This window comes from Indicator indicator, chromosome 38 (assembly GCF_027791375.1).
Source record: "Indicator indicator isolate 239-I01 chromosome 38, UM_Iind_1.1, whole genome shotgun sequence".
Taxonomy (NCBI): Eukaryota; Metazoa; Chordata; class Aves; order Piciformes; family Indicatoridae; genus Indicator; species Indicator indicator.
Window position 1 is genome coordinate 3201394 of NC_072047.1, and position 22648 is coordinate 3224041.

Below are 22648 nucleotides of genomic sequence, written 5' to 3' on the forward strand. Positions count from 1 at the left end.
CGACAGCAGGAAGAGCAGCGGTGGCAGGCCGGGCCAGAGGGCGAAGGCTAAGGCCAGGGCGGAGCAGACCACGTGGGGGAAGAGCGGAGGCCACAGGGCGGCCGAGGGGGAGGCGCTCTGGGCCGGCCGGGGTCCTGCTCCTGCGGGGGTGGCTCTGGGGGCCGCGGGCAGCGCTCGGACACCTCCCGGGGCCGGCTGCGGGCTGCCCGGGGCCGCTTGGGTGTCCCCCGGCGGCGTTCGGTGGCCCCTGGGGGAGGCTTTGTGGCCTCCCGGGGCCGCCCTGGCCGCCCCCTTGGGTCCCTCCGGAGCTGTTCTGTGTGCCTCTGTGGCCGCCCTGTGCCCCTCCGGAGCTGTTCTGTGTCCCCCCGGCTCCCCTCCAGCCTCCCCCGCAGTCCCTCCGGGGCCCTCCAGCGCCGCCCTGGGCTCCCTCGCAGCCTTTTGGCTCTCCCTCAGAGCTGCTTCGGGGGCCGCTCCTCGGGGCCCCGCCGCCGCCATCTTGGGCCCGGGCGCCTCCATTTTGTGTTCCTCCAGCCCTGCCCCGGGACCCCCCCGGGGCACTTCCCGAGGCTCCCCTCCGGCTCTGGGCTCCCTGGACGCCATTTTGCGGCTCCCGGCCTCCATTTTGAGGTCCTCTGAGCCCCTCCCCAGCCTCTCCCTCACCTCCTCCTCTCCCCCCAGCCCCTGCAGAGCACGTCCCGGGCTCTGGTCACCTCCTGGGGGGTCCCCGAGGTGCTGCGGGAGGACGTCCAGGGGGGGAGGGGCAGCAGCCAGGGCCTGAGGGCTCCACGGCCTGGGCAGAGCCTGGGGGGAAGAGAAGTCCTCAGAGACCCCCCAGGACCCCCAGAGCCTCCTCAGAGACCCCCCAGGACCCCCAAAGCCTCCTCAGAGACCTCATGAGAACCTCCTGGGGGTGGTGGGACCCCATCAGGACCTCCCCAGCTCCACTCACAGACAGGTTCCAGTTGCTGGAGGTCTCCTCCTGCTCTCCCTGGGCTTTGGTGGCCACCTGAGGACCTTCTGCATCCTCTTCCTCCTCCTCCTCCTCCTCCTCCTCCTCTCCTCCTGCTGCTGCTTCCTGCAGGTCCTGCTCCAGGCTGCTGCTGGAGCTGCCCAGGAGCTCCTCCAGCTCCACCTCCTGCTGTGGGGACAACCAAGACCTTGAGAAAGTCCAAGGAGATGAACCAAGGACCTCAAAGAGGTCAACCAAAAGCTTTAGGAAGTCCAAGAAAGTCAACCAGGACCTCAAGAGATCAACCAAGAGCTCCAAGAGGTCAACCAAGACCTCAAAAGTAGCCAATAAGGACCTTTAGAGGGTCCCGTGGTGGTGGTGGCCTCCAGAAGCTTCTGAGGAGGTCTCTTGGTGGCCACCAAGACCTCAAATGGTCCCAAGAAGGTTCCCTGGTGGCTACCAACCCCTGCCAGAGGTCCTGGTGGTCCTTCCTCACCTCCTCCTCTTCGTCCTCCTCCTCCTCCTCCTCCTCCTCCTCCTCCTCTCCAGGGCTCTGCTGGAGTTGGAGCTCCTGGGGTCGGCGGCGCTGGAGCTGCCCCAGGCCCCTCAGGGCCTCCTTGGTCCTCTGCAGCAGCTCCAGGAGGACCTCTGGGGGGCGCTGGCGCTGCAGGAAGTGGTGCTGGGGGCCAGGGAGAAGGTCAAGGAGGTCCCAAGGTGGCCTCCAAGAGGTCAAGAAAGGTCTTGGAGAGGTCTCAAGGTGGCCTCAAGAACCTCAAAGTGGTCAAGAAAGGTCCCCTGGTGGCCACCAAGAGCTCCAGAAGATCCTGAGGTCTCAAGGTGGTCACCAAGGCCTCAAAGAGGTCAATAAAGGCCTTGAGAAGGTCCTTTGGTGGCCTCAAGACCTCAAGAACCTCCTGAGAACATCTCCTGGTGGCCACCAAGACCTCAAATAGGTCAACAGAGGCCTTGAGGAGGTCCCAAGGTGGCCACCAAGATCCCCAAGGGGTCAGCGAGGTCCTTAGGGACCTCCCCTAGTGGCCTTAAGGCCTCCAGAAGGTCCTGAGAAGGTTCTAAGGTGGCCACCAAGACCTCAAAGTGGTCACTGAGCTGCATGAGGACCTCTCCTGGTGGCCACCAGGACCTGCAAGTGGCCAAGGAAGGCTTTGAGGAGGTCCCAAGGTGGCCACCAAGGGGTCCAGAAGCTTTTGAGAAGGTCTCTTGGTGGCCACCAAGGCCCCAGGGTGGCCCCAGGCTGAGCCCAACCCCGCCTGGGGCTCCTCAGGACCCTCCTTGGGGCTCCCCTTTGGCCCCTCCCTGGCACTGGCCCCACCCCCCCCCCAGCTCCCATTGGTTGACTGGGGAGGTGTGGGCAGGGCCTAGGGGGTGGAGCTGAGCCCTGATTGGTTGCTCAGGGGGTACCTGGAGGAGGCTCTCGGAGCTGGGCCGGGCCCAGGGCTGCTTCTGCAGGCAGCAGGACACGAAGAGCAGGAAGGGAGCAGACCTGGCCAATGGGAGAGTGAGGAGGGGCTGAGGGGAGGGGCTTCTGGGGGGGAGGGGCTTCATGACCCAGGGAGAGACTTCAGGACCCAGGGAGGGACTTCAGGATCCAGGGAGGGACTTCAGGACCCAGGGAGAGACTTCAGGATCCAGGGAGGGACTTCAGGACCCAGGGAGGGACTTCAGGACCCAGGGAGGGACTTCAGGATCCAGGGAGGGACTTCAGGACCCAGGGAGAGACTTCAGGACCCAGGGAGGGACTTCAGGACCCAGGGAGAGACTTCAGGATCCAGGGAGGGACTTCAGGATCCAGGGAGAGACTTCAGGACCCAGGGAGAGACTTCAGGACCCAGGGAGGGACTTCAGGACCCAAGGCATCACCATTGGGCGTCACAGGAAGCCAAAGGGCGGGGGCTGAGAAGGCAGAGGGCGTGGCTAGGGGCACGGGCGTGGCTTAGTGGCCTGTGGGCGTGGTCAGGGGGCTGAATGGGTGGAGCCAAGAGCACAGGGAAGTGCCTGCAGGACCCAAAGGCAGCGAGGGGGCAGGGTGGGACAGCAGGGGGTGTGTCCTGGGGGGGGTGTGTCCCGTGGGGGCGTGTCCTGCGGGGGTGGGGGCATGTCCCGGGGTGGGCGTGGCCTCACCAGTGGGCAGGCTGCAGGGCTGGGGGCTGGCCCTGGGCGATGTGGTACAAGGCACTCATGGCGTTCAGCTGGAACAGGGGAGGCCTCCGCTCCGCTGCGGGGGGAGGGGCTCAGGAGACCCCCAGGGAGACCCCACAGCCCCCAAGGACCCCCCACCCCCAGCCAGGCCCCCAAGGACCCTCCCAGACCCCCCGAAAAAGCCTCCAGACCCCCAGGGAGACCTCAGACCCCCCAGGAACCCTCTCAGCTCCCCCAGGACCCTCCAAGGAGCCCCCCTTGTGCCCTCTCTGCCCCCTCCCTGCCTCCCTCCCTGCCCCCTCCCTGCCCCCCTGCTGCCCTCTCTGCCCCCTCCCTACCCCCCTGGTGCCCTCTCTGCCCCCTCCCTGCCCTCTCTACTCCTCCCTGCCCCCTCCTTGCCCCCCCTGGTGCCCTCTCTGCCCCCTCCCTGCCCTCTCTGCCCCCCTGCTGCCCTCTCTACCCCTCCCTGCCCCCCTGGTGCCCTCTCTGCCCCCTCCCTGCCCCCCTGGCTGCCATCTTTCACCCGTGGCTGCCCTCTCCATGCCCCCTGCCCCCTCTCTGCCCCTCAGCTTCTCCTGGCCGCCCTCCCAGCCCCCCAAGGAGCCCCCCAGGAGCCCCCCAGGTCTCACCCAGCTCTATGCAGGTGATGCCCAGGGACCAGACGTCAGCTCTGCCGTCGTAGTTCCCTTCCTCCATGGCCAGGATCACCTCTGGGGCCATCCTGGTGGGGGAGGGGAAGCCGAGGGGCAGCTGGGGGAGGGGCGCAGGGAGGGAGGGAATGAGGAGGGGGGGGAGGGGCTGGAGCTGGCACTCACCAGTAGGGAGTCCCCACCAGGGACCTGGCAGGACAGGAGGCAGAGGCAGAGCCGAAGTCCCCGAGCTTGGCCTGGCCCTGGGCACTCAGCAGGATGTTGGCAGCTTTGACGTCCCTGGGAGGGGGACAAGGGGGGGTCAGGAGGGGGCTGGGGGGATCCAGGGGGTGGGGAAAGGAGTTGGAGGTCAGAGGGGTCAAGGGGAGGGTGGGGAGGGGTCAGGGGGTGGGGAGGGGTCAGGGGGAGGGTTGGGAGGGGTCAGGGGGTGGGTAGGGGTGAGGGAGGTGGGTAGGGGTCAGCAGGTGGGGAGGGGTCAGAGGGTGGGGAGGGGTCAAGGGGAGGGAGAGGAGGGGTCAGAGGGTGGGGAGGGGTCAAGGGGCTGGGGGCAATGGAGCTGCAGGGCCCCGTAGGTCCCCATGGCTCTCTCTGGGTCCTTACAGATTCCAAAGGGGATCCTTTACGAGAGATCCCTATGGATGCTTTAGGCCCCTATAGCTCTCTCTGGTCCCTATGGGTGCCTATAGATCTCTATAGCTCTCTGTGGGTCCCTATGGGTGCCTATAGATCTCTATAGCTCTCTCTGGTCCCTATGGGTGCCTATAGATCTCTATAGCTCTCTCTGGTCCCTATGGGTGCCTATAGATCTCTATAGCTCTCTCTGGTCCCTATGGGTGCCTATAGATCTCTATGGCTCTCTCTGGTCCCTATGGGTGCCTATAGATCTCTATAGCTCTCTCTGGTCCCTATGGGTGCCTATAGATCTCTATAGCTCTCTCTGGTCCCTATGGGTGCCTATAGATCTCTATGGCTCTCTCTGGTCCCTATGGGTGCCTATAGATCTCTATAGCTCTCTCTGGTCCCTATGGGTGCCTATAGATCTCTATAGCTCTCTCTGGTCCCTATGGGTGCCTATAGATCTCTATGCTCTCTCTGGTCCCTATGGGTGCCTATAGATCTCTATAGCTCTCTCTGGTCCCTATGGGTGCCTATAGATCTCTATAGCTCTCTCTGGTCCCTATGGGTGCCTATAGATCTCTATAGCTCTCTCTGGTCCCTATGGGTGCCTATAGATCTCTATGGCTCTCTCTGGTCCCTATGGGTGCCTATAGATCTCTATGGCTCTCTCTGGTCCCTATGGGTGCCTATAGATCTCTATGGCTCTCTCTGGTCCCTATGGGTGCCTATAGATCTCTATAGCTCTCTGTGGGTCCCTATGGGTGCCTATAGATCTCTATAGCTCTCTCTGGTCCCTATGGGTGCCTATAGATCTCTATAGCTCTCTCTGGTCCCTATGGGTGCCTATAGATCTCTATGGCTCTCTGTGGTCCCTATGGGTGCCTATAGATCTCTATGGCTCTCTCTGGGTCCCTATGGGTGCCTATAGATCTCTATAGCTCTCTCTGGTCCCTATGGGTGCCTATAGATCTCTATGGCTCTCTCTGGTCCCTATGGGTGCCTATAGATCTCTATAGCTCTCTCTGGTCCCTATGGGTGCCTATAGATCTCTATAGCTCTCTCTGGTCCCTATGGGTGCCTATAGATCTCTATAGCTCTCTCTGGTCCCTATGGGTGCCTATAGATCTCTATAGCTCTCTCTGGTCCCTATGGGTGCCTATAGATCTCTATAGCTCTCTCTGGTCCCTATGGGTGCCTATAGATCTCTATGGCTCTCTGTGGGTCCCTATGGGTGCCTATAGATCTCTATGGCTCTCTCTGGTCCCTATGGGTGCCTATAGATCTCTATAGCTCTCTCTGGTCCCTATGGGTGCCTATAGATCTCTATGGCTCTCTCTGGTCCCTATGGGTGCCTATAGATCTCTATAGCTCTCTCTGGTCCCTATGGGTGCCTATAGATCTCTATAGCTCTCTCTGGTCCCTATGGGTGCCTATAGATCTCTATAGCTCTCTCTGGTCCCTATGGGTGCCTATAGATCTCTATAGCTCTCTCTGGTCCCTATGGGTGCCTATAGATCTCTATAGCTCTCTCTGGTCCCTATGGGTGCCTATAGATCTCTATAGCTCTCTCTGGTCCCTATGGGTGCCTATAGATCTCTATAGCTCTCTCTGGTCCCTATGGGTGCCTATAGATCTCTATGGCTCTCTCTGGTCCCTATGGGTGCCTATAGATCTCTATAGCTCTCTCTGGTCCCTATGGGTGCCTATAGATCTCTATAGCTCTCTCTGGTCCCTATGGGTGCCTATAGATCTCTATGGCTCTCTCTGGTCCCTATGGGTGCCTATAGATCTCTATAGCTCTCTCTGGTCCCTATGGGTGCCTATAGATCTCTATAGCTCTCTCTGGTCCCTATGGGTGCCTATAGATCTCTATGGCTCTCTCTGGTCCCTATGGGTGCCTATAGATCTCTATAGCTCTCTCTGGTCCCTATGGGTGCCTATAGATCTCTATAGCTCTCTGTGGTCCCTATGGGTGCCTATAGATCTCTATAGCTCTCTCTGGTCCCTATGGGTGCCTATAGATCTCTATAGCTCTCTCTGGTCCCTATGGGTGCCTATAGATCTCTATGGCTCTCTCTGGTCCCTATGGGTGCCTATAGATCTCTATAGCTCTCTCTGGTCCCTATGGGTGCCTATAGATCTCTATAGCTCTCTCTGGTCCCTATGGGTGCCTATAGATCTCTATGGCTCTCTCTGGTCCCTATGGGTGCCTATAGATCTCTATAGCTCTCTCTGGTCCCTATGGGTGCCTATAGATCTCTATAGCTCTCTCTGGTCCCTATGGGTGCCTATAGATCTCTATAGCTCTCTCTGGTCCCTATGGGTGCCTATAGATCTCTATAGCTCTCTCTGGTCCCTATGGGTGCCTATAGATCTCTATGGCTCTCTCTGGTCCCTATGGGTGCCTATAGATCTCTATAGCTCTCTGTGGGTCCCTATGGGTGCCTATAGATCTCTATAGCTCTCTCTGGTCCCTATGGGTGCCTATAGATCTCTATAGCTCTCTCTGGTCCCTATGGGTGCCTATAGATCTCTATGGCTCTCTGTGGGTCCCTATGGGTGCCTATAGATCTCTATGGCTCTCTCTGGTCCCTATGGGTGCTTATAGATCTCTATGGCTCTCTCTGGTCCCTATGGGTGCCTATAGATCTCTATAGCTCTCTGTGGGTCCCTATGGGTGCCTATAGATCTCTATAGCTCTCTCTGGTCCCTATGGGTGCCTATAGATCTCTATAGCTCTCTCTGGTCCCTATGGGTGCCTATAGATCTCTATAGCTCTCTCTGGTCCCTATGGGTGCCTATAGATCTCTATGGCTCTCTGTGGGTCCCTATGGGTGCCTATAGATCTCTATAGCTCTCTCTGGTCCCTATGGGTGCCTATAGATCTCTATAGCTCTCTCTGGTCCCTATGGGTGCCTATAGATCTCTATGGCTCTCTCGGGGTCCCTATGGGTGCCTATAGATCTCTATAGCTCTCTCTGGTCCCTATGGGTGCCTATAGATCTCTATGGCTCTCTCTGGTCCCTATGGGTGCCTATAGATCTCTATGGCTCTCTCTGGTCCCTATGGGTGCCTATAGATCTCTATAGCTCTCTCTGGTCCCTATGGGTGCCTATAGATCTCTATGGCTCTCTCTGGTCCCTATGGGTGCCTATAGATCTCTATAGCTCTCTGTGGGTCCCTATGGGTGCCTATAGATCTCTATAGCTCTCTCTGGTCCCTATGGGTGCCTATAGATCTCTATAGCTCTCTCTGGTCCCTATGGGTGCCTATAGATCTCTATAGCTCTCTGTGGGTCCCTATGGGTGCCTATAGATCTCTATAGCTCTCTGTGGGTCCCTATGGGTGCCTATAGATCTCTATGGCTCTCTCTGGTCCCTATGGGTGCCTATAGATCTCTATAGCTCTCTCTGGTCCCTATGGGTGCCTATAGATCTCTATGGCTCTCTGTGGGTCCTATGGGTGCCTATAGATCTCTATGGCTCTCTCTGGTCCCTATGGGTGCCTATAGATCTCTATAGCTCTCTCTGGTCCCTATGGGTGCCTATAGATCTCTATAGCTGTGGTCCCTATGGGTGCCTATAGATCTCTATGGCTCTCTCTGGTCCCTATGGGTGCCTATAGATCTCTATAGCTCTCTCTGGTCCCTATGGGTGCCTATAGATCTCTATAGCTCTCTCTGGTCCCTATGGGTGCCTATAGATCTCTATGGCTCTCTGTGGGTCCCTATGGGTGCCTATAGATCTCTATAGCTCTCTCTGGTCCCTATGGGTGCCTATAGATCTCTATAGCTCTCTCTGGTCCCTATGGGTGCCTATAGATCTCTATAGCTCTCTGTGGTCCTATGGGTGCCTATAGATCTCTATAGCTCTCTCTGGTCCCTATGGGTGCCTATAGATCTCTATAGCTCTCTCTGGTCCCTATGGGTGCCTATAGATCTCTATAGCTCTCTGTGGGTCCCTATGGGTGCCTATAGATCTCTATAGCTCTCTCTGGTCCCTATGGGTGCCTATAGATCTCTATAGCTCTCTCTGGTCCCTATGGGTGCCTATAGATCTCTATAGCTCTCTCTGGTCCCTATGGGTGCCTATAGATCTCTATAGCTCTCTCTGGTCCCTATGGGTGCCTATAGATCTCTATGGCTCTCTCTGGTCCCTATGGGTGCCTATAGATCTCTATAGCTCTCTCTGGTCCCTATGGGTGCCTATAGATCTCTATAGCTCTCTCTGGTCCCTATGGGTGCCTATAGATCTCTATGGCTCTCTCTGGTCCCTATGGGTGCCTATAGATCTCTATAGCTCTCTCTGGTCCCTATGGGTGCCTATAGATCTCTATAGCTCTCTCTGGTCCCTATGGGTGCCTATAGATCTCTATGGCTCTCTCTGGTCCCTATGGGTGCCTATAGATCTCTATAGCTCTCTCTGGTCCCTATGGGTGCCTATAGATCTCTATAGCTCTCTGTGGGTCCCTATGGGTGCCTATAGATCTCTATAGCTCTCTCTGGTCCCTATGGGTGCCTATAGATCTCTATAGCTCTCTCTGGTCCCTATGGGTGCCTATAGATCTCTATGGCTCTCTCTGGTCCCTATGGGTGCCTATAGATCTCTATGGCTCTCTCTGGTCCCTATGGGTGCCTATAGATCTCTATAGCTCTCTCTGGTCCCTATGGGTGCCTATAGATCTCTATGGCTCTCTCTGGTCCCTATGGGTGCCTATAGATCTCTATAGCTCTCTCTGGTCCCTATGGGTGCCTATAGATCTCTATAGCTCTCTCTGGTCCCTATGGGTGCCTATAGATCTCTATGGCTCTCTCTGGTCCCTATGGGTGCCTATAGATCTCTATAGCTGTGGTCCCTATGGGTGCCTATAGATCTCTATGGCTCTCTCTGGTCCCTATGGGTGCCTATAGATCTCTATAGCTCTCTCTGGTCCCTATGGGTGCCTATAGATCTCTATGGCTCTCTGTGGGTCCCTATGGGTGCCTATAGATCTCTATGGCTCTCTCTGGTCCCTATGGGTGCCTATAGATCTCTATAGCTCTCTCTGGTCCCTATGGGTGCCTATAGATCTCTATAGCTCTCTGTGGGTCCCTATGGGTGCCTATAGATCTCTATAGCTCTCTCTGGTCCCTATGGGTGCCTATAGATCTCTATAGCTCTCTCTGGTCCCTATGGGTGCCTATAGATCTCTATGGCTCTCTGTGGGTCCCTATGGGTGCCTATAGATCTCTATGGCTCTCTCTGGTCCCTATGGGTGCCTATAGATCTCTATAGCTCTCTCTGGTCCCTATGGGTGCCTATAGATCTCTATGGCTCTCTCTGGTCCCTATGGGTGCCTATAGATCTCTATGGCTCTCTCTGGTCCCTATGGGTGCCTATAGATCTCTATAGCTCTCTCTGGTCCCTATGGGTGCCTATAGATCTCTATGGCTCTCTCTGGTCCCTATGGGTGCCTATAGATCTCTATAGCTCTCTTGGTCCCTATGGGTGCCTATAGATCTCTATAGCTCTCTCTGGTCCCTATGGGTGCCTATAGATCTCTATAGCTCTCTCTGGTCCCTATGGGTGCCTATAGATCTCTATAGCTCTCTCTGGTCCCTATGGGTGCCTATAGATCTCTATAGCTCTCTGTGGGTCCCTATGGGTGCCTATAGATCTCTATGGCTCTCTCTGGTCCCTATGGGTGCCTATAGATCTCTATAGCTCTCTCTGGTCCCTATGGGTGCCTATAGATCTCTATGGCTCTCTGTGGGTCCTATGGGTGCCTATAGATCTCTATGGCTCTCTCTGGTCCCTATGGGTGCCTATAGATCTCTATAGCTGTGGTCCCTATGGGTGCCTATAGATCTCTATGGCTCTCTCTGGTCCCTATGGGTGCCTATAGATCTCTATAGCTCTCTCTGGTCCCTATGGGTGCCTATAGATCTCTATAGCTCTCTCTGGTCCCTATGGGTGCCTATAGATCTCTATGGCTCTCTGTGGGTCCCTATGGGTGCCTATAGATCTCTATAGCTCTCTCTGGTCCCTATGGGTGCCTATAGATCTCTATAGCTCTCTCTGGTCCCTATGGGTGCCTATAGATCTCTATAGCTCTCTGTGGTCCCTATGGGTGCCTATAGATCTCTATAGCTCTCTCTGGTCCCTATGGGTGCCTATAGATCTCTATAGCTCTCTCTGGTCCTATGGGTGCCTATAGATCTCTATAGCTCTCTGTGGTCCCTATGGGTGCCTATAGATCTCTATAGCTCTCTCTGGTCCCTATGGGTGCCTATAGATCTCTATAGCTCTCTCTGGTCCTATGGGTGCCTATAGATCTCTATGGCTCTCTCTGGTCCCTATGGGTGCCTATAGATCTCTATAGCTCTCTCTGGTCCCTATGGGTGCCTATAGATCTCTATAGCTCTCTCTGGTCCCTATGGGTGCCTATAGATCTCTATGGCTCTCTCTGGTCCCTATGGGTGCCTATAGATCTCTATAGCTCTCTCTGGTCCCTATGGGTGCCTATAGATCTCTATGGCTCTCTGTGGGTCCCTATGGGTGCCTATAGATCTCTATGGCTCTCTCTGGTCCCTATGGGTGCCTATAGATCTCTAAATCTGTGGTCCCTATGGGTGCCTATAGATCTCTATGGCTCTCTCTGGTCCCTATGGGTGCCTATAGATCTCTATAGCTCTCTCTGGTCCCTATGGGTGCCTATAGATCTCTATAGCTCTCTCTGGTCCCTATGGGTGCCTATAGATCTCTATGGCTCTCTCTGGTCCCTATGGGTGCCTATAGATCTCTATAGCTCTCTGTGGGTCCCTATGGGTGCCTATAGATCTCTATGGCTCTCTCTGGTCCCTATGGGTGCCTATAGATCTCTATAGCTCTCTCTGGTCCTATGGGTGCCTATAGATCTCTATAGCTCTCTCTGGTCCCTATGGGTGCCTATAGATCTCTATGGCTCTCTGTGGGTCCCTATGGGTGCCTATAGATCTCTATGGCTCTCTCTGGTCCCTATGGGTGCCTATAGATCTCTATGGCTCTCTCTGGTCCCTATGGGTGCCTATAGATCTCTATAGCTCTCTCTGGTCCCTATGGGTGCCTATAGATCTCTATAGCTCTCTGTGGTCCCTATGGGTGCCTATAGATCTCTATGGCTCTCTCTGGTCCCTATGGGTGCCTATAGATCTCTATAGCTCTCTCTGGTCCCTATGGGTGCCTATAGATCTCTATAGCTCTCTCTGGTCCCTATGGGTGCCTATAGATCTCTATGGCTCTCTCTGGTCCCTATGGGTGCCTATAGATCTCTATAGCTCTCTCTGGTCCCTATGGGTGCCTATAGATCTCTATAGCTCTCTCTGGTCCCTATGGGTGCCTATAGATCTCTATAGCTCTCTCTGGTCCCTATGGGTGCCTATAGATCTCTATGGCTCTCTCTGGTCCCTATGGGTGCCTATAGATCTCTATAGCTCTCTCTGGTCCCTATGGGTGCTATAGATCTCTATAGCTCTCTCTGGTCCCTATGGGTGCCTATAGATCTCTATAGCTCTCTCTGGTCCCTATGGGTGCCTATAGATCTCTATAGCTCTCTCTGGTCCCTATGGGTGCCTATAGATCTCTATAGCTCTCTCTGGTCCCTATGGGTGCCTATAGATCTCTATAGCTCTCTCTGGTCCCTATGGGTGCCTATAGATCTCTATAGCTCTCTCTGGTCCCTATGGGTGCCTATAGATCTCTATGGCTCTCTGTGGGTCCCTATGGGTGCCTATAGATCTCTATAGCTCTCTCTGGTCCCTATGGGTGCCTATAGATCTCTATGGCTCTCTCTGGTCCCTATGGGTGCCTATAGATCTCTATAGCTCTCTCTGGTCCCTATGGGTGCCTATAGATCTCTATAGCTCTCTGTGGGTCCCTATGGGTGCCTATAGATCTCTATGGCTCTCTCTGGTCCCTATGGGTGCCTATAGATCTCTATAGCTCTCTCTGGTCCCTATGGGTGCCTATAGATCTCTATGGCTCTCTGTGGGTCCCTATGGGTGCCTATAGATCTCTATAGCTCTCTCTGGTCCCTATGGGTGCCTATAGATCTCTATGGCTCTCTCTGGTCCCTATGGGTGCCTATAGATCTCTATAGCTCTCTCTGGTCCCTATGGGTGCCTATAGATCTCTATGGTTCTCTGTGGGTCCCTATGGGTGCCTATAGATCTCTATAGCTCTCTCTGGTCCCTATGGGTGCCTATAGATCTCTATGGCTCTCTGTGGTCCGTATGGGTGCCTATAGATCTCTATAGCTCTCTCTGGTCCCTATGGGTGCCTATAGATCTCTATGGCTCTCTGTGGGTCCCTATGGGTGCCTATAGATCTCTATGGCTCTCTCTGGTCCCTATGGGTGCCTATAGATCTCTATAGCTCTCTCTGGTCCCTATGGGTGCCTATAGATCTCTATAGCTCTCTGGGGGTCCCTATGGGTGCCTATAGATCTCTATAGCTCTCTCTGGTCCCTATGGGTGCCTATAGATCTCTATAGTTCTCTGTGGGTCCCTATGGGTGCCTATAGATCTCTATGGCTCTCTCTGGTCCCTATGGGTGCCTATAGATCTCTATAGCTCTCTCTGGTCCCTATGGGTGCCTATAGATCTCTATGGCTCTCTGTGGGTCCCTATGGGTGCCTATAGATCTCTATAGCTCTCTCTGGTCCCTATGGGTGCCTATAGATCTCTATAGCTCTCTCTGGTCCCTATGGGTGCCTATAGATCTCTATAGCTCTCTCTGGTCCCTATGGGTGCCTATAGATCTCTATAGCTCTCTCTGGTCCCTATGGGTGCCTATAGATCTCTATAGCTCTCTCTGGTCCCTATGGGTGCCTATAGATCTCTATAGCTCTCTGTGGGTCCCTATGGGTGCCTATAGATCTCTATAGCTCTCTCTGGTCCCTATGGGTGCCTATAGATCTCTATGGCTCTCTGTGGGTCCCTATGGGTGCCTATAGATCTCTATGGCTCTCTCTGGTCCCTATGGGTGCCTATAGATCTCTATAGCTCTCTCTGGTCCCTATGGGTGCCTATATATCTCTATAGCTCTCTGGGGGTCCCTATGGGTGCCTATAGATCTCTATAGCTCTCTGTGGGTCCCTATGGGTGCCTATAGATCTCTATAGCTCTCTGTGGTCCCTATGGGTGCCTAGAGATCTCTATAGCTCTCTCTGGTCCCTATGGGTGCCTATAGATCTCTATAGCTCTCTGTGGGTCCCTATGGGTGCCTATAGATCTCTATAGCTCTCTCTGGTCCCTATGGGTGCCTATAGATCTCTATAGCTCTCCGGGGGTCCCTATGGGTGCCTATAGATCTCTATGGCTCTCTCTGGTCCCTATGGGTGCCTATAGATCTCTATAGCTCTCTCTGGTCCCTATGGGTGCCTATAGATCTCTATGGCTCTCTGTGGGTCCCTATGGGTGCCTATAGATCTCTATGGCTCTCTCTGGTCCCTATGGGTGCCTATAGATCTCTATAGCTCTCTGTGGGTCCCTATGGGTGCCTATAGATCTCTATAGCTCTCTCTGGTCCCTATGGGTGCCTATAGATCTCTATAGCTCTCTCTGGTCCCTATGGGTGCCTATAGATCTCTATAGCTCTCTCTGGTCCCTATGGGTGCCTATAGATCTCTATAGCTCTCTCTGGTCCCTATGGGTGCCTATAGATCTCTATGGCTCTCTCTGGTCCCTATGGGTGCCTATAGATCTCTATAGCTCTCTCTGGTCCCTATGGGTGCCTATAGATCTCTATGGCTCTCTCTGGTCCCTATGGGTGCCTATAGATCTCTATGGCTCTCTCGGGGTCCCTATGGGTGCCTATAGATCTCTATAGCTCTCTGTGGGTCCCTATGGGTGCCTATAGATCTCTATAGCTCTCTCTGGTCCCTATGGGTGCCTATAGATCTCTATAGCTCTCTCTGGTCCCTATGGGTGCCTATAGATCTCTATAGCTCTCTCTGGTCCCTATGGGTGCCTATAGATCTCTATGGCTCTCTCTGGTCCCTATGGGTGCCTATAGATCTCTATAGCTCTCTCTGGTTCCTATGGGTGCCTATAGATCTCTATAGCTCTCTCTGGTCCCTATGGGTGCCTATAGATCTCTATAGCTCTCTCTGGTCCCTATGGGTGCCTATAGATCTCTGTAGCTCTCTCTGGTCCCTGTGGGTGCCTATAGATCTCTATAGCTCTCTCTGGTCCCTATGGGTGCCCATAGATCTCTATAGCTCTCTCTGGTCCCTATGGGTGCCTATAGATCTCTATAGCTCTCTGTGGGTGCCTATGGGTACCTATAGATCTCTATAGCTCTCTGTGGGTCCCTATGGGTGCCTATAGATCTCTATGGCTCTCTCTGGTCCCTATGGGTGCCTATAGATCTCTATAGCTCTCTGTGGGTCCCTATGGGTGCCTATAGATCTCTATGGCTCTCTGTGGGTCCCTATGGCTGCCTATAGATCTCTATAGCTCTCTCTGGTCCCTATGGGTGCCTATAGATCTCTATAGCTCTCTCTGGTCCCTATGGGTGCCTATAGATCTCTATGGCTCTCTCTGGTCCCTATGGGTGCCTATAGATCTCTATAGCTCTCTCTGGTCCCTATGGGTGCCTATAGATCTCTATAGCTCTCTCTGGTCCCTATGGGTGCCTATAGATCTCTATAGCTCTCTGTGGGTCCCTATGGGTGCCTATAGATCTCTATGGCTCTCTCTGGTCCCTATGGGTGCCTATAGATCTCTATAGTTCTCTGTGGGTCTCTATGGGTGTCTATAGATCTCTATAGCTCTGGTCCCTATGGGTGCCTATAGATCTCTATGGCTCTCTCTGGTCCCTATGGGTGCCTATAGATCTCTATGGCTCTCTGTGGGTCCCTATGGGTGCCTATAGATCTCTATAGCTCTCTCTGGTCCCTATGGGTGCCTATAGATCTCTATGGCTCTCTCTGGTCCCTATGGGTGCCTATAGATCTCTATAGCTCTCTCTGGTCCCTATGGGTGCCTATAGATCTCTATGGCTCTCTGTGGGTCCCTATGGGTGCCTATAGATCTCTATAGCTCTCTGTGGGTCCCTATGGGTGCCTATAGATCTCTATGGCTCTCTCTGGTCCCTATGGGTGCCTATAGATCTCTATGGCTCTCTCTGGTCCCTATGGGTGCCTATAGATCTCTATAGCTCTCTCTGGTCCGTATGGGTGCCTATAGATCTCTATTGCTCTCTGTGGGTCCGTATGGGTGCCTATAGATCTCTATAGCTCTCTCTGGTCCCTATGGGTGCCTATAGATCTCTATGGCTCTCTGTGGGTCCCTATGGGTGCCTATAGATCTCTATAGCTCTCTCTGGTCCCTATGGGTGCCTATAGATCTCTATGGCTCTCTCGGGGTCCGTATGGGTGCCTATAGATCTCTATGGCTCTCTCTGGTCCCTATGGGTGCCTATAGATCTCTATAGCTCTCTCTGGTCCCTATGGGTGCCTATAGATCTCTATAGCTCTCTCTGGTCCCTATGGGTGCCTATAGATCTCTATAGCTCTCTCTGGTCCCTATGGGTGCCTATAGATCTCTATAGCTCTCTCTGGTCCCTATGGGTGGCTATAGATCTCTATAGCTCTCTCTGGTCCCTATGGGTGCCTATAGATCTCTATAGCTCTCTGTGGGTCCCTATGGGTGGCTATAGATCTCTATGGCTCTCTCTGGTCCCTATGGGTGCCTATAGATCTCTATAGCTCTCTCTGGTCCCTATGGGTGCCTATAGATCTCTATAGCTCTCTGTGGGTCCCTATGGGTGCCTATAGATCTCTATGGCTCTCTGTGGGTCCCTATGGGTGCCTATAGATCTCTATGGCTCTCTCTGGTCCCTATGGGTGCCTATAGATCTCTATAGCTCTCTGTGGGTCCCTATGGGTCCCTATAGGTCTCTAGAGCTCCCTATGGGTCCCTAACAGTCCTATGGGTCCCTAACGGTCTCTATTGCTCCCTATTAGTCTTTAGGGGTCCTATGGGTCCCTACGGCTCCCTATGGGTCCCTAAGGGTCCTATGGGATCCTATGGCTCCCTGTAGGTCCCTCTGGGTCTCTATCATTCTGTATGAGTCTCTACGGCTTCTAAGGGTATCATGGGTGCCTGCAGATCTCTGTAGGTCCCTATGGGTCTCTATGAGCCCATACAGATCCCTGTGGCTCTCTATACTTACTTTTGGATCTCTATGGGGCTCTGGATCTCTATGGGGCAGCCCAGGGTCCCTTGTGGGCACTATGGGGCAGATCTGGGTCCCTTGTGGTCACTATGGCGCAGCCCTGGGTCTCTATGGGTCACTATGGGGCAGCTCTAGGTCCCTATGGAGCTCTCTGACTTCCTAAGGAGCTCTGTGGGGCCTTATGGGTCTCTATGGGTCACTATGGAGCTCTAAGGGGCCCTGTGGAGCTCTCTGATTCCCTAAGGAGCTCTGTGGGGCCCTATGGGTCTCTATGGAGCTCTGTGGGGCCTATGGGTCTCTATGGGTCACTATGGAGCTCTGTGGTCTCTATGGGTCTCTATGGGTCACTATGGAGTTCTGTGGGCCCTATGGGTCTCTATGGGTCACTATGGAGCTCTCTGGTCTCTATGGTCTCTATGGGTCACTATGGAGCTCTCTGGTCTCTATGGTCTCTATGGGTCACTATGGAGCTCTCTGGTCTCTATGGGTCTCTATGGGTCACTATGGAGCTCTGTGGGGCCCTGTGGGTCTCTATGGGTCACTATGGAGCTCTGTGGGGCCTATGGGTCTCTATGGGTCACTATGGAGCTCTGTGGGCCCTATGGGTCTCTATGGGTCACTATGGAGCTCTGTGGGGCCTATGGGTCTCTATGGGTCACTATGGAGCTCTGTGGGGCCTATGGGTCTCTATGGGTCACTATGGAGCTCTGTGGGCCCTATGGGTCTCTATGGGTCACTGTGGAGCTCTCTGGTCTCTATGGGTCACTATGGAGCTCTGTGGGGCCTATGGGTCTCTATGGGTCCCCATGAAGCTCTGTGGGGCCCTGTGGGTCTCTATGGGTCCCTATGGAGCTCTGTGGGGCCCTGTGGGTCTCTATGGGTCACTATGGAGCTCTCTGGTCTCTATGGGTCTCTATGGGTCACTATGGAGCTCTGTGGGGCCTATGGGTCTCTATGGGTCACTATGGAGCTCTGTGGGCCCTATGGGTCTCTATGGGTCACTATGGAGTTCTGTGGGCCCTATGGGTCTCTATGGGTCACTATGGAGTTCTGTGGGCCCTATGGGTCTCTATGGGTCACTATGGAGCTCTGTGGGGCCTATGGGTCTCTATGGGTCACTATGGAGCTCTGTGGGGCCTATGGGTCTCTATGGGTCCCCATGGAGCTCTGTGGGGCCCTGTGGGTCTCTATGGGTCCCCATGGAGCTCTGTGGGGCCCTGTGGGTCTCTATGGGTCCCCATGGAGCTCTGTGGGGCCCTGTGGGTCTCTAAGGGGCAGCCCTGGGTCCCCATGGAGCTCTGTGGGGCTCTGGGGCCCTATGGGTGGCTGTGGAGCCCTGAGGGTGGCTGTGGGTCTCCATGGGTGGCTGTGGGGCAGGCCTGGCGCCCCTGTGGGTCCCCGGTGGGTGGCTGTGGGGCAGCTGTGGGGCAGCCCCACACCTGTGGATGATGCTGAGGCCGTGCAGGTAGGCCAAGCCCCGCAGGGCCCCGTGGACGACGGCTGCGATCTCCACCTCCTCCAGAGGCCTCTTCAGCACTTGGGGGGCAGAGGTTGGGGGCAGAGGCAGCTGTGGGGCAGCCCCATAGATACAGGGGGGTGGGGGGGCACCCCCTTGCCCCCCAACCTCTGCCCCACAGCTCCTGGCACTCACCCTGCAGCAGGTCAGAGGCTGAGCCCAGGCAGTACTCCATGGCCAGCTGGGGGGCAGGGACCCACGGGTCAGGCCTCTGCCCCATGGATGCCACTTATGGGGCAGGGCACCCAGGCTTAGGGGTCCCAGACCCACACTTAGGGGTCCCAGACCCCTGCCAGGCTCCCATTCCTAGGCTCTAAACCCCACCCAGCCCCACACTTGGGGGTTTCAGCCACACACTAAGGGGTCCCAACAGCACCCCTGGGGACCTCAGCCCCACACTTGGGGGTCCAGCCCCATACTTGGGGGTTCCAGCTCCCCCCAGGACCCCCTTTTCCAGCCCCAACCCCCCTCCAAAGCACCTCCTATGGGTCCTAGCCCCCCGACCCCTATCTGTGGGTCCCAGCCCCCCAGACCCCACTTGTGGGTCCCAGCCCCCTATGTATGGGTCCCAGCCCCCCAAGTCCCCATTTTTAGGCCCCAAACCCTATTTTCAGGCCCCAAAACCTCCATTTCTGGGCCCCAGACCCCCTCCAGCCCCCCACTTGTTGGTCCCAGCCCCCCACCGGTGGGTCAGGCTCACCCAGGCCGCGTGGTCCCGCAGGTAGCAGCCTCTGCCCTGGATGGTGTTAGGGTGCTGCAGCCTCTGCAGCAGCTTCACCTCCTTGATGATCTCCTTCCACTTCTGGGGGGCAGGGAGGTGTGGGGCAGGGAAGTGTGGGGCAGGCAGGGGTGGGGCAGAGGGAAAAGCTTTGGGGAGCCAAGAATGGAGGAGTTGGAGGGATTGGGGCACGTAAGTGTGGGGCTGGGACCCATAGGTTGGGGTCTGGGGTGAAGCTGAGACCCATAAGTGTGGGGCTGGAACTATAAGCATGGGGCTGGGACCCCCAAGTGTGGGGCTGGGACCCATGGATGGGGATTGGGGGAGGGGCTGGGACCCATAGATGGGGATCTGGGGCCCAAAAATGGGGTCTGGAGGGGGGGGGGCGCAGCTGAAGGGGCTGGGACCCCAAGTGTGGGGCAGGCCTGACCTCATTGGAGTGTTTGCCACTGTAGGACATCTTCTTGATGGCCACAACCTCATTGGTGTGCAGGTCCCGGGCCTGGAGGTGTGTTGCAGAGCCCCATAAGTGCCCAGAGCCTGCCCCTTAAGTGCCCCAAGCCTACCTCATAAGTGGGGGGCCCTTAGGGGTCCCAGGATGCCACTTGAAGGTCCCAAAGCGCCACTTGGAGATCACTTAGGGGTCTAGGGGCCATTGAGAGTCACTTATGGGTAGCTAAGGGTCACTGGGGGGCACTTAGGGGTCACTGTAGGTCACTTATGGGCCAATAGAGGCCACTGGGGGTCACTATAGGTCATTAGAGGTCACTGTAGTTCCCCATCTGGCCACTAGGGGTTGCAGGGGGTCACTTAGGGGTCACTGTACTTCCCTCTATGGCCACTAGGCGTCTCTAGGAGTCGGTGTAGTTCACCCTGTGGTCACCAGGGGGCGCTGTGGGTCACTGGGGGGCACTGCAGTTCCCCCTGTGGCCGCCAGGGGGCGCCGCAGGTGACTCACGCTGTAGACAGCCCCGAAGCTGCCGTGGCCAATCTCGCGCAGGTCCCCGAACAGCTCCTGGGGGTCCCCCTTGTGGAAGAGCTGAGCCACTGCAGGGTCCCGCAGCCGCCAGGGCATGGCGCCCCCTGCCGGCCACACACAACAGATGGCGGTGACCCCAAAGCCTGCCTGGCCCCTGCCCCACAACCCCCCAGGCCCTGTCCCATAACCACCCCTGCCCCACAACCCCCCAGCCCCTGCCCCATAACCCCCCAGCCCCACAACCCCCCAGGCCCTGTCCCATAACCACCCCTGCCCCATAACCCCCCAGGCCCTGTCCCATAACCACCCAGCCCCTGCCCCATAACCCCCTAGCCCCACAACCCCCCAGCCCCTGCCCCATAACCACCCCTGCCCCACAACCCCCCCAGCCCCTGCCCCATAACCACCCCTGCCCCACAACCCCCCAGCCCCTACCCCATAACCACCCCTGCCCCACAACCCCCCCAGCCCCTGCCCCACAACCCCCCAGGCCCTGTCCCATAACCACCCCTGCCCCACAACCCCCCCAGCTCCTGCCCCATAACCACCCCTGCCCCATAACCCCCCCAGGCCTTGCCCCCCAAGTCCCTCAGACCCCCAACCCCCCCAGCTCCTGCCCCATAACCACCCCAGCCCCACAAACCCCCCAGCCCCTGCCCCATAACCACCCCTGCCCCATAACCCCCCCAGGCCCTGCCCCCCAAGTCCCTCAGCCCCCTAAGCCCCCCAGGCCCTGCCCCATAACCCCCCCAGGCCCTGCCCCCCAAGTCCCTCAGTCCCCCAGACCCTGCCCCATAACCCCCCCAGACCCTGCCCCATAACCACCCAGACCCTGCCCCCCAAGTCCCTCAGCCCCATAACCCCCCCAGGCCCTGCCCCCCAAGTCCCTCAGTCCCTCAGACCCTGCCCCATAACCCCCCAGGCCCTGCCCCCCAGACCCCTAATCTCTGCCCCCCTCTTACCGTTCCCCTCACCCCTGCCCCACACTTAGGGGTCCCCCCCCGCCCCCCAACCCCTTACCGACCCCTCCCGGCTCCAGCTCCGCTCCCGGAGGCCTCCCTGGACACGGCTGGGGGGGGGGGGAAAATAAACTCCGGCCTCCCCCCCCCCAACTCGCAGAAGTCCTAAAATCCGCCGATTTCAACCCAAAACTTCACCGAGGAGGGTCCTGGGATCGAGAACCCCCCAAACCTTGGGGGGTGGGGGGGCAGGGGGGGTTAGGACCCCCCCAAGACCCCCCCTGGGAATTTTGCCGCCGCTTCCCCCCCCCCCTTCCCGCTTCTGGCAGCTCAGGAGCCAAGATGGCGCCGGCGGGGACCGGAAGTGAGGGAGGAGCGGGGGTGACGGACCGGAAGTGACGGTAGGCGACGCAATGGCTGGGAGGAGGGAATGGGCGGGGAAATGGGCGGGGTTATGCCTAAGTGGAGGGGTTGGGGCGGAGACAATAGGAGTGTGGCCAATGGGAGCGCGTCTTTGGTGACCGCCCCCGCCCCTGCGGCCCCGCCCCCTGCCACTGCCGCAGCCGGGACGAAGCTGCCGGCGCCTACCTGAACGTCCCAGTTTGGCACCAGTATGGCACCAGTAACACCCCCGGGGTCCCAGTTTGGCACCAGTATGGCACCAGTAACACCTCCGGGGTCCCAGTTTGATACCAGTATGGCACCAGTAACACCCCCGGGGTCCCAGTTTGGCACCAGTATGGCACCAATGACACCCCCGGGGTCCCAGTTTGGCACCAGTATGGCACCAGTAACACCCCAGGGGTCCCAGTTTGGCACCAGTATGGCACCAGTAACACCCCAGGGGTCCCAGTTTGGCACCAGTATGGCACCAGTAAGAAGCCCCTTGGGGGCACTGGGGGTTGCTGGAGGCACTGGGAGGGGACTGGGAGGGCACGGAGGGACACTGGCCGCCAAACTGGGAGCACTGGGAGGGAACTGGGAGACACTGGGATGCATACTGGGAGCACTGGGAGCCAGACTTGGATTCCTCTCGCCTCTTAAGGCGGCAACGCTGGGCGTGGGGCCCACAAAGAGTCTTAAAGCGGCAATGGCAGAATCCCAGCAGCTCTTCAACTGGCAGTGAGGGAGCAGCACTGGGAGGGAACTGGGAGCACTGGAGCCAGACTAGGGCAGGATCTATAGGGCTGGGATCTATGGGACAGGATCTATGGGGTGGGATCTATGGGTCTGGAATCTATGGGGCTGAGAGCTATGGGGCAAGATCTATGGGGCAGGAATCTATGGGGCTGGGAGCTATGGGGCTGGGATCCATTGGGCTGGGATCCATGGGGCTGGGAGCTATGGGGTTGGGAGCTATGGGGCAGGGAGCTATGGGGCTGAATCTATGGGGCTGGGATCCATTGGGCTGGGATCCGTGGGGCTGGGAGCTATGGCGCTGGGATCCATTAGGCTGGGATCCATGGGGCTGGGATCCATGGGGCTGGGAGCTATGGGGCTGGGAGTTATGGGGCAGGGATCTCAGGTCGGGGGGGGGAGGTGTGGGGCAGGAAGCTGTGGGGCAGAGTCCAGCAGGGTCAGCTGTGGGGCAGCCAAGCGAAGCCAATTGGGGGGCAGGGCCCTGCCCGGGGGGAGGGGTCCCACCCCCAAGAGTCCTGCCCCATAGATCCTGGGGGGCAGAGTGGGGAGAGGTCACTTGTGGGGCTGGGATCTGTGGGGCAGGGATCTGTGGGGCAGGGATCTGTGGGGCTGGATTCTATGGGGCAGGGATCTGTGGGGCAGGGATCTGTGGGGCTGGATTCTATGGGGCAGGGATCTGCGGGGCTGGATTCTATGGGGCAGGGATCTGTGGGGCTGGATTCTATGGGGCAGGAATCTGTGGGGCAGGGAGGAGCTGCTGCCAAC

General features: G+C 56.9%; 1 protein-coding gene across 1 annotated transcript; it reads right to left on the minus strand.

Moving 5' to 3' along the window:
• Window positions 1-1199: 1199 nt before the first annotated feature.
• On the minus strand, window positions 1200-21079 carry LOC128978654 (serine/threonine-protein kinase TAO2-like). The gene is made up of 12 exons (XM_054396604.1): window positions 20809-21079; window positions 19764-19888; window positions 19236-19307; window positions 18788-18889; window positions 18223-18268; window positions 18011-18107; window positions 3922-4035; window positions 3736-3827; window positions 3089-3182; window positions 2369-2450; window positions 1446-1628; window positions 1200-1241 (listed from the first exon to the last, which is right to left on the minus strand). The coding sequence occupies exons 2-12, from the start codon at window positions 19878-19880 to the stop codon at window positions 1200-1202; spliced, it is 1041 nt and encodes a 346-aa protein (XP_054252579.1). The 5' UTR covers window positions 19881-19888; window positions 20809-21079.
• Between the last annotated feature and the right edge of the window lie 1569 nt (window positions 21080-22648).

Coding starts and splice junctions, on each gene's coding strand:
- LOC128978654 (XM_054396604.1), bottom strand. CDS start 19,880: ATGCCCTGGCGGCTGCGGGACCCTGCAGTGGCTCAGCTCTTCCACAAG. Junction 18,108..18,222: donor AGCCTCTGACCTGCTGCAGG/GTGAGTGCCAGG, acceptor CTGCCCCCCAAG/TGCTGAAGAGGCCTCTGGAG. Junction 1,629..2,368: donor GCTCCGAGAGCCTCCTCCAG/GTACCCCCTGAG, acceptor CCTGGCCCCCAG/CACCACTTCCTGCAGCGCCA.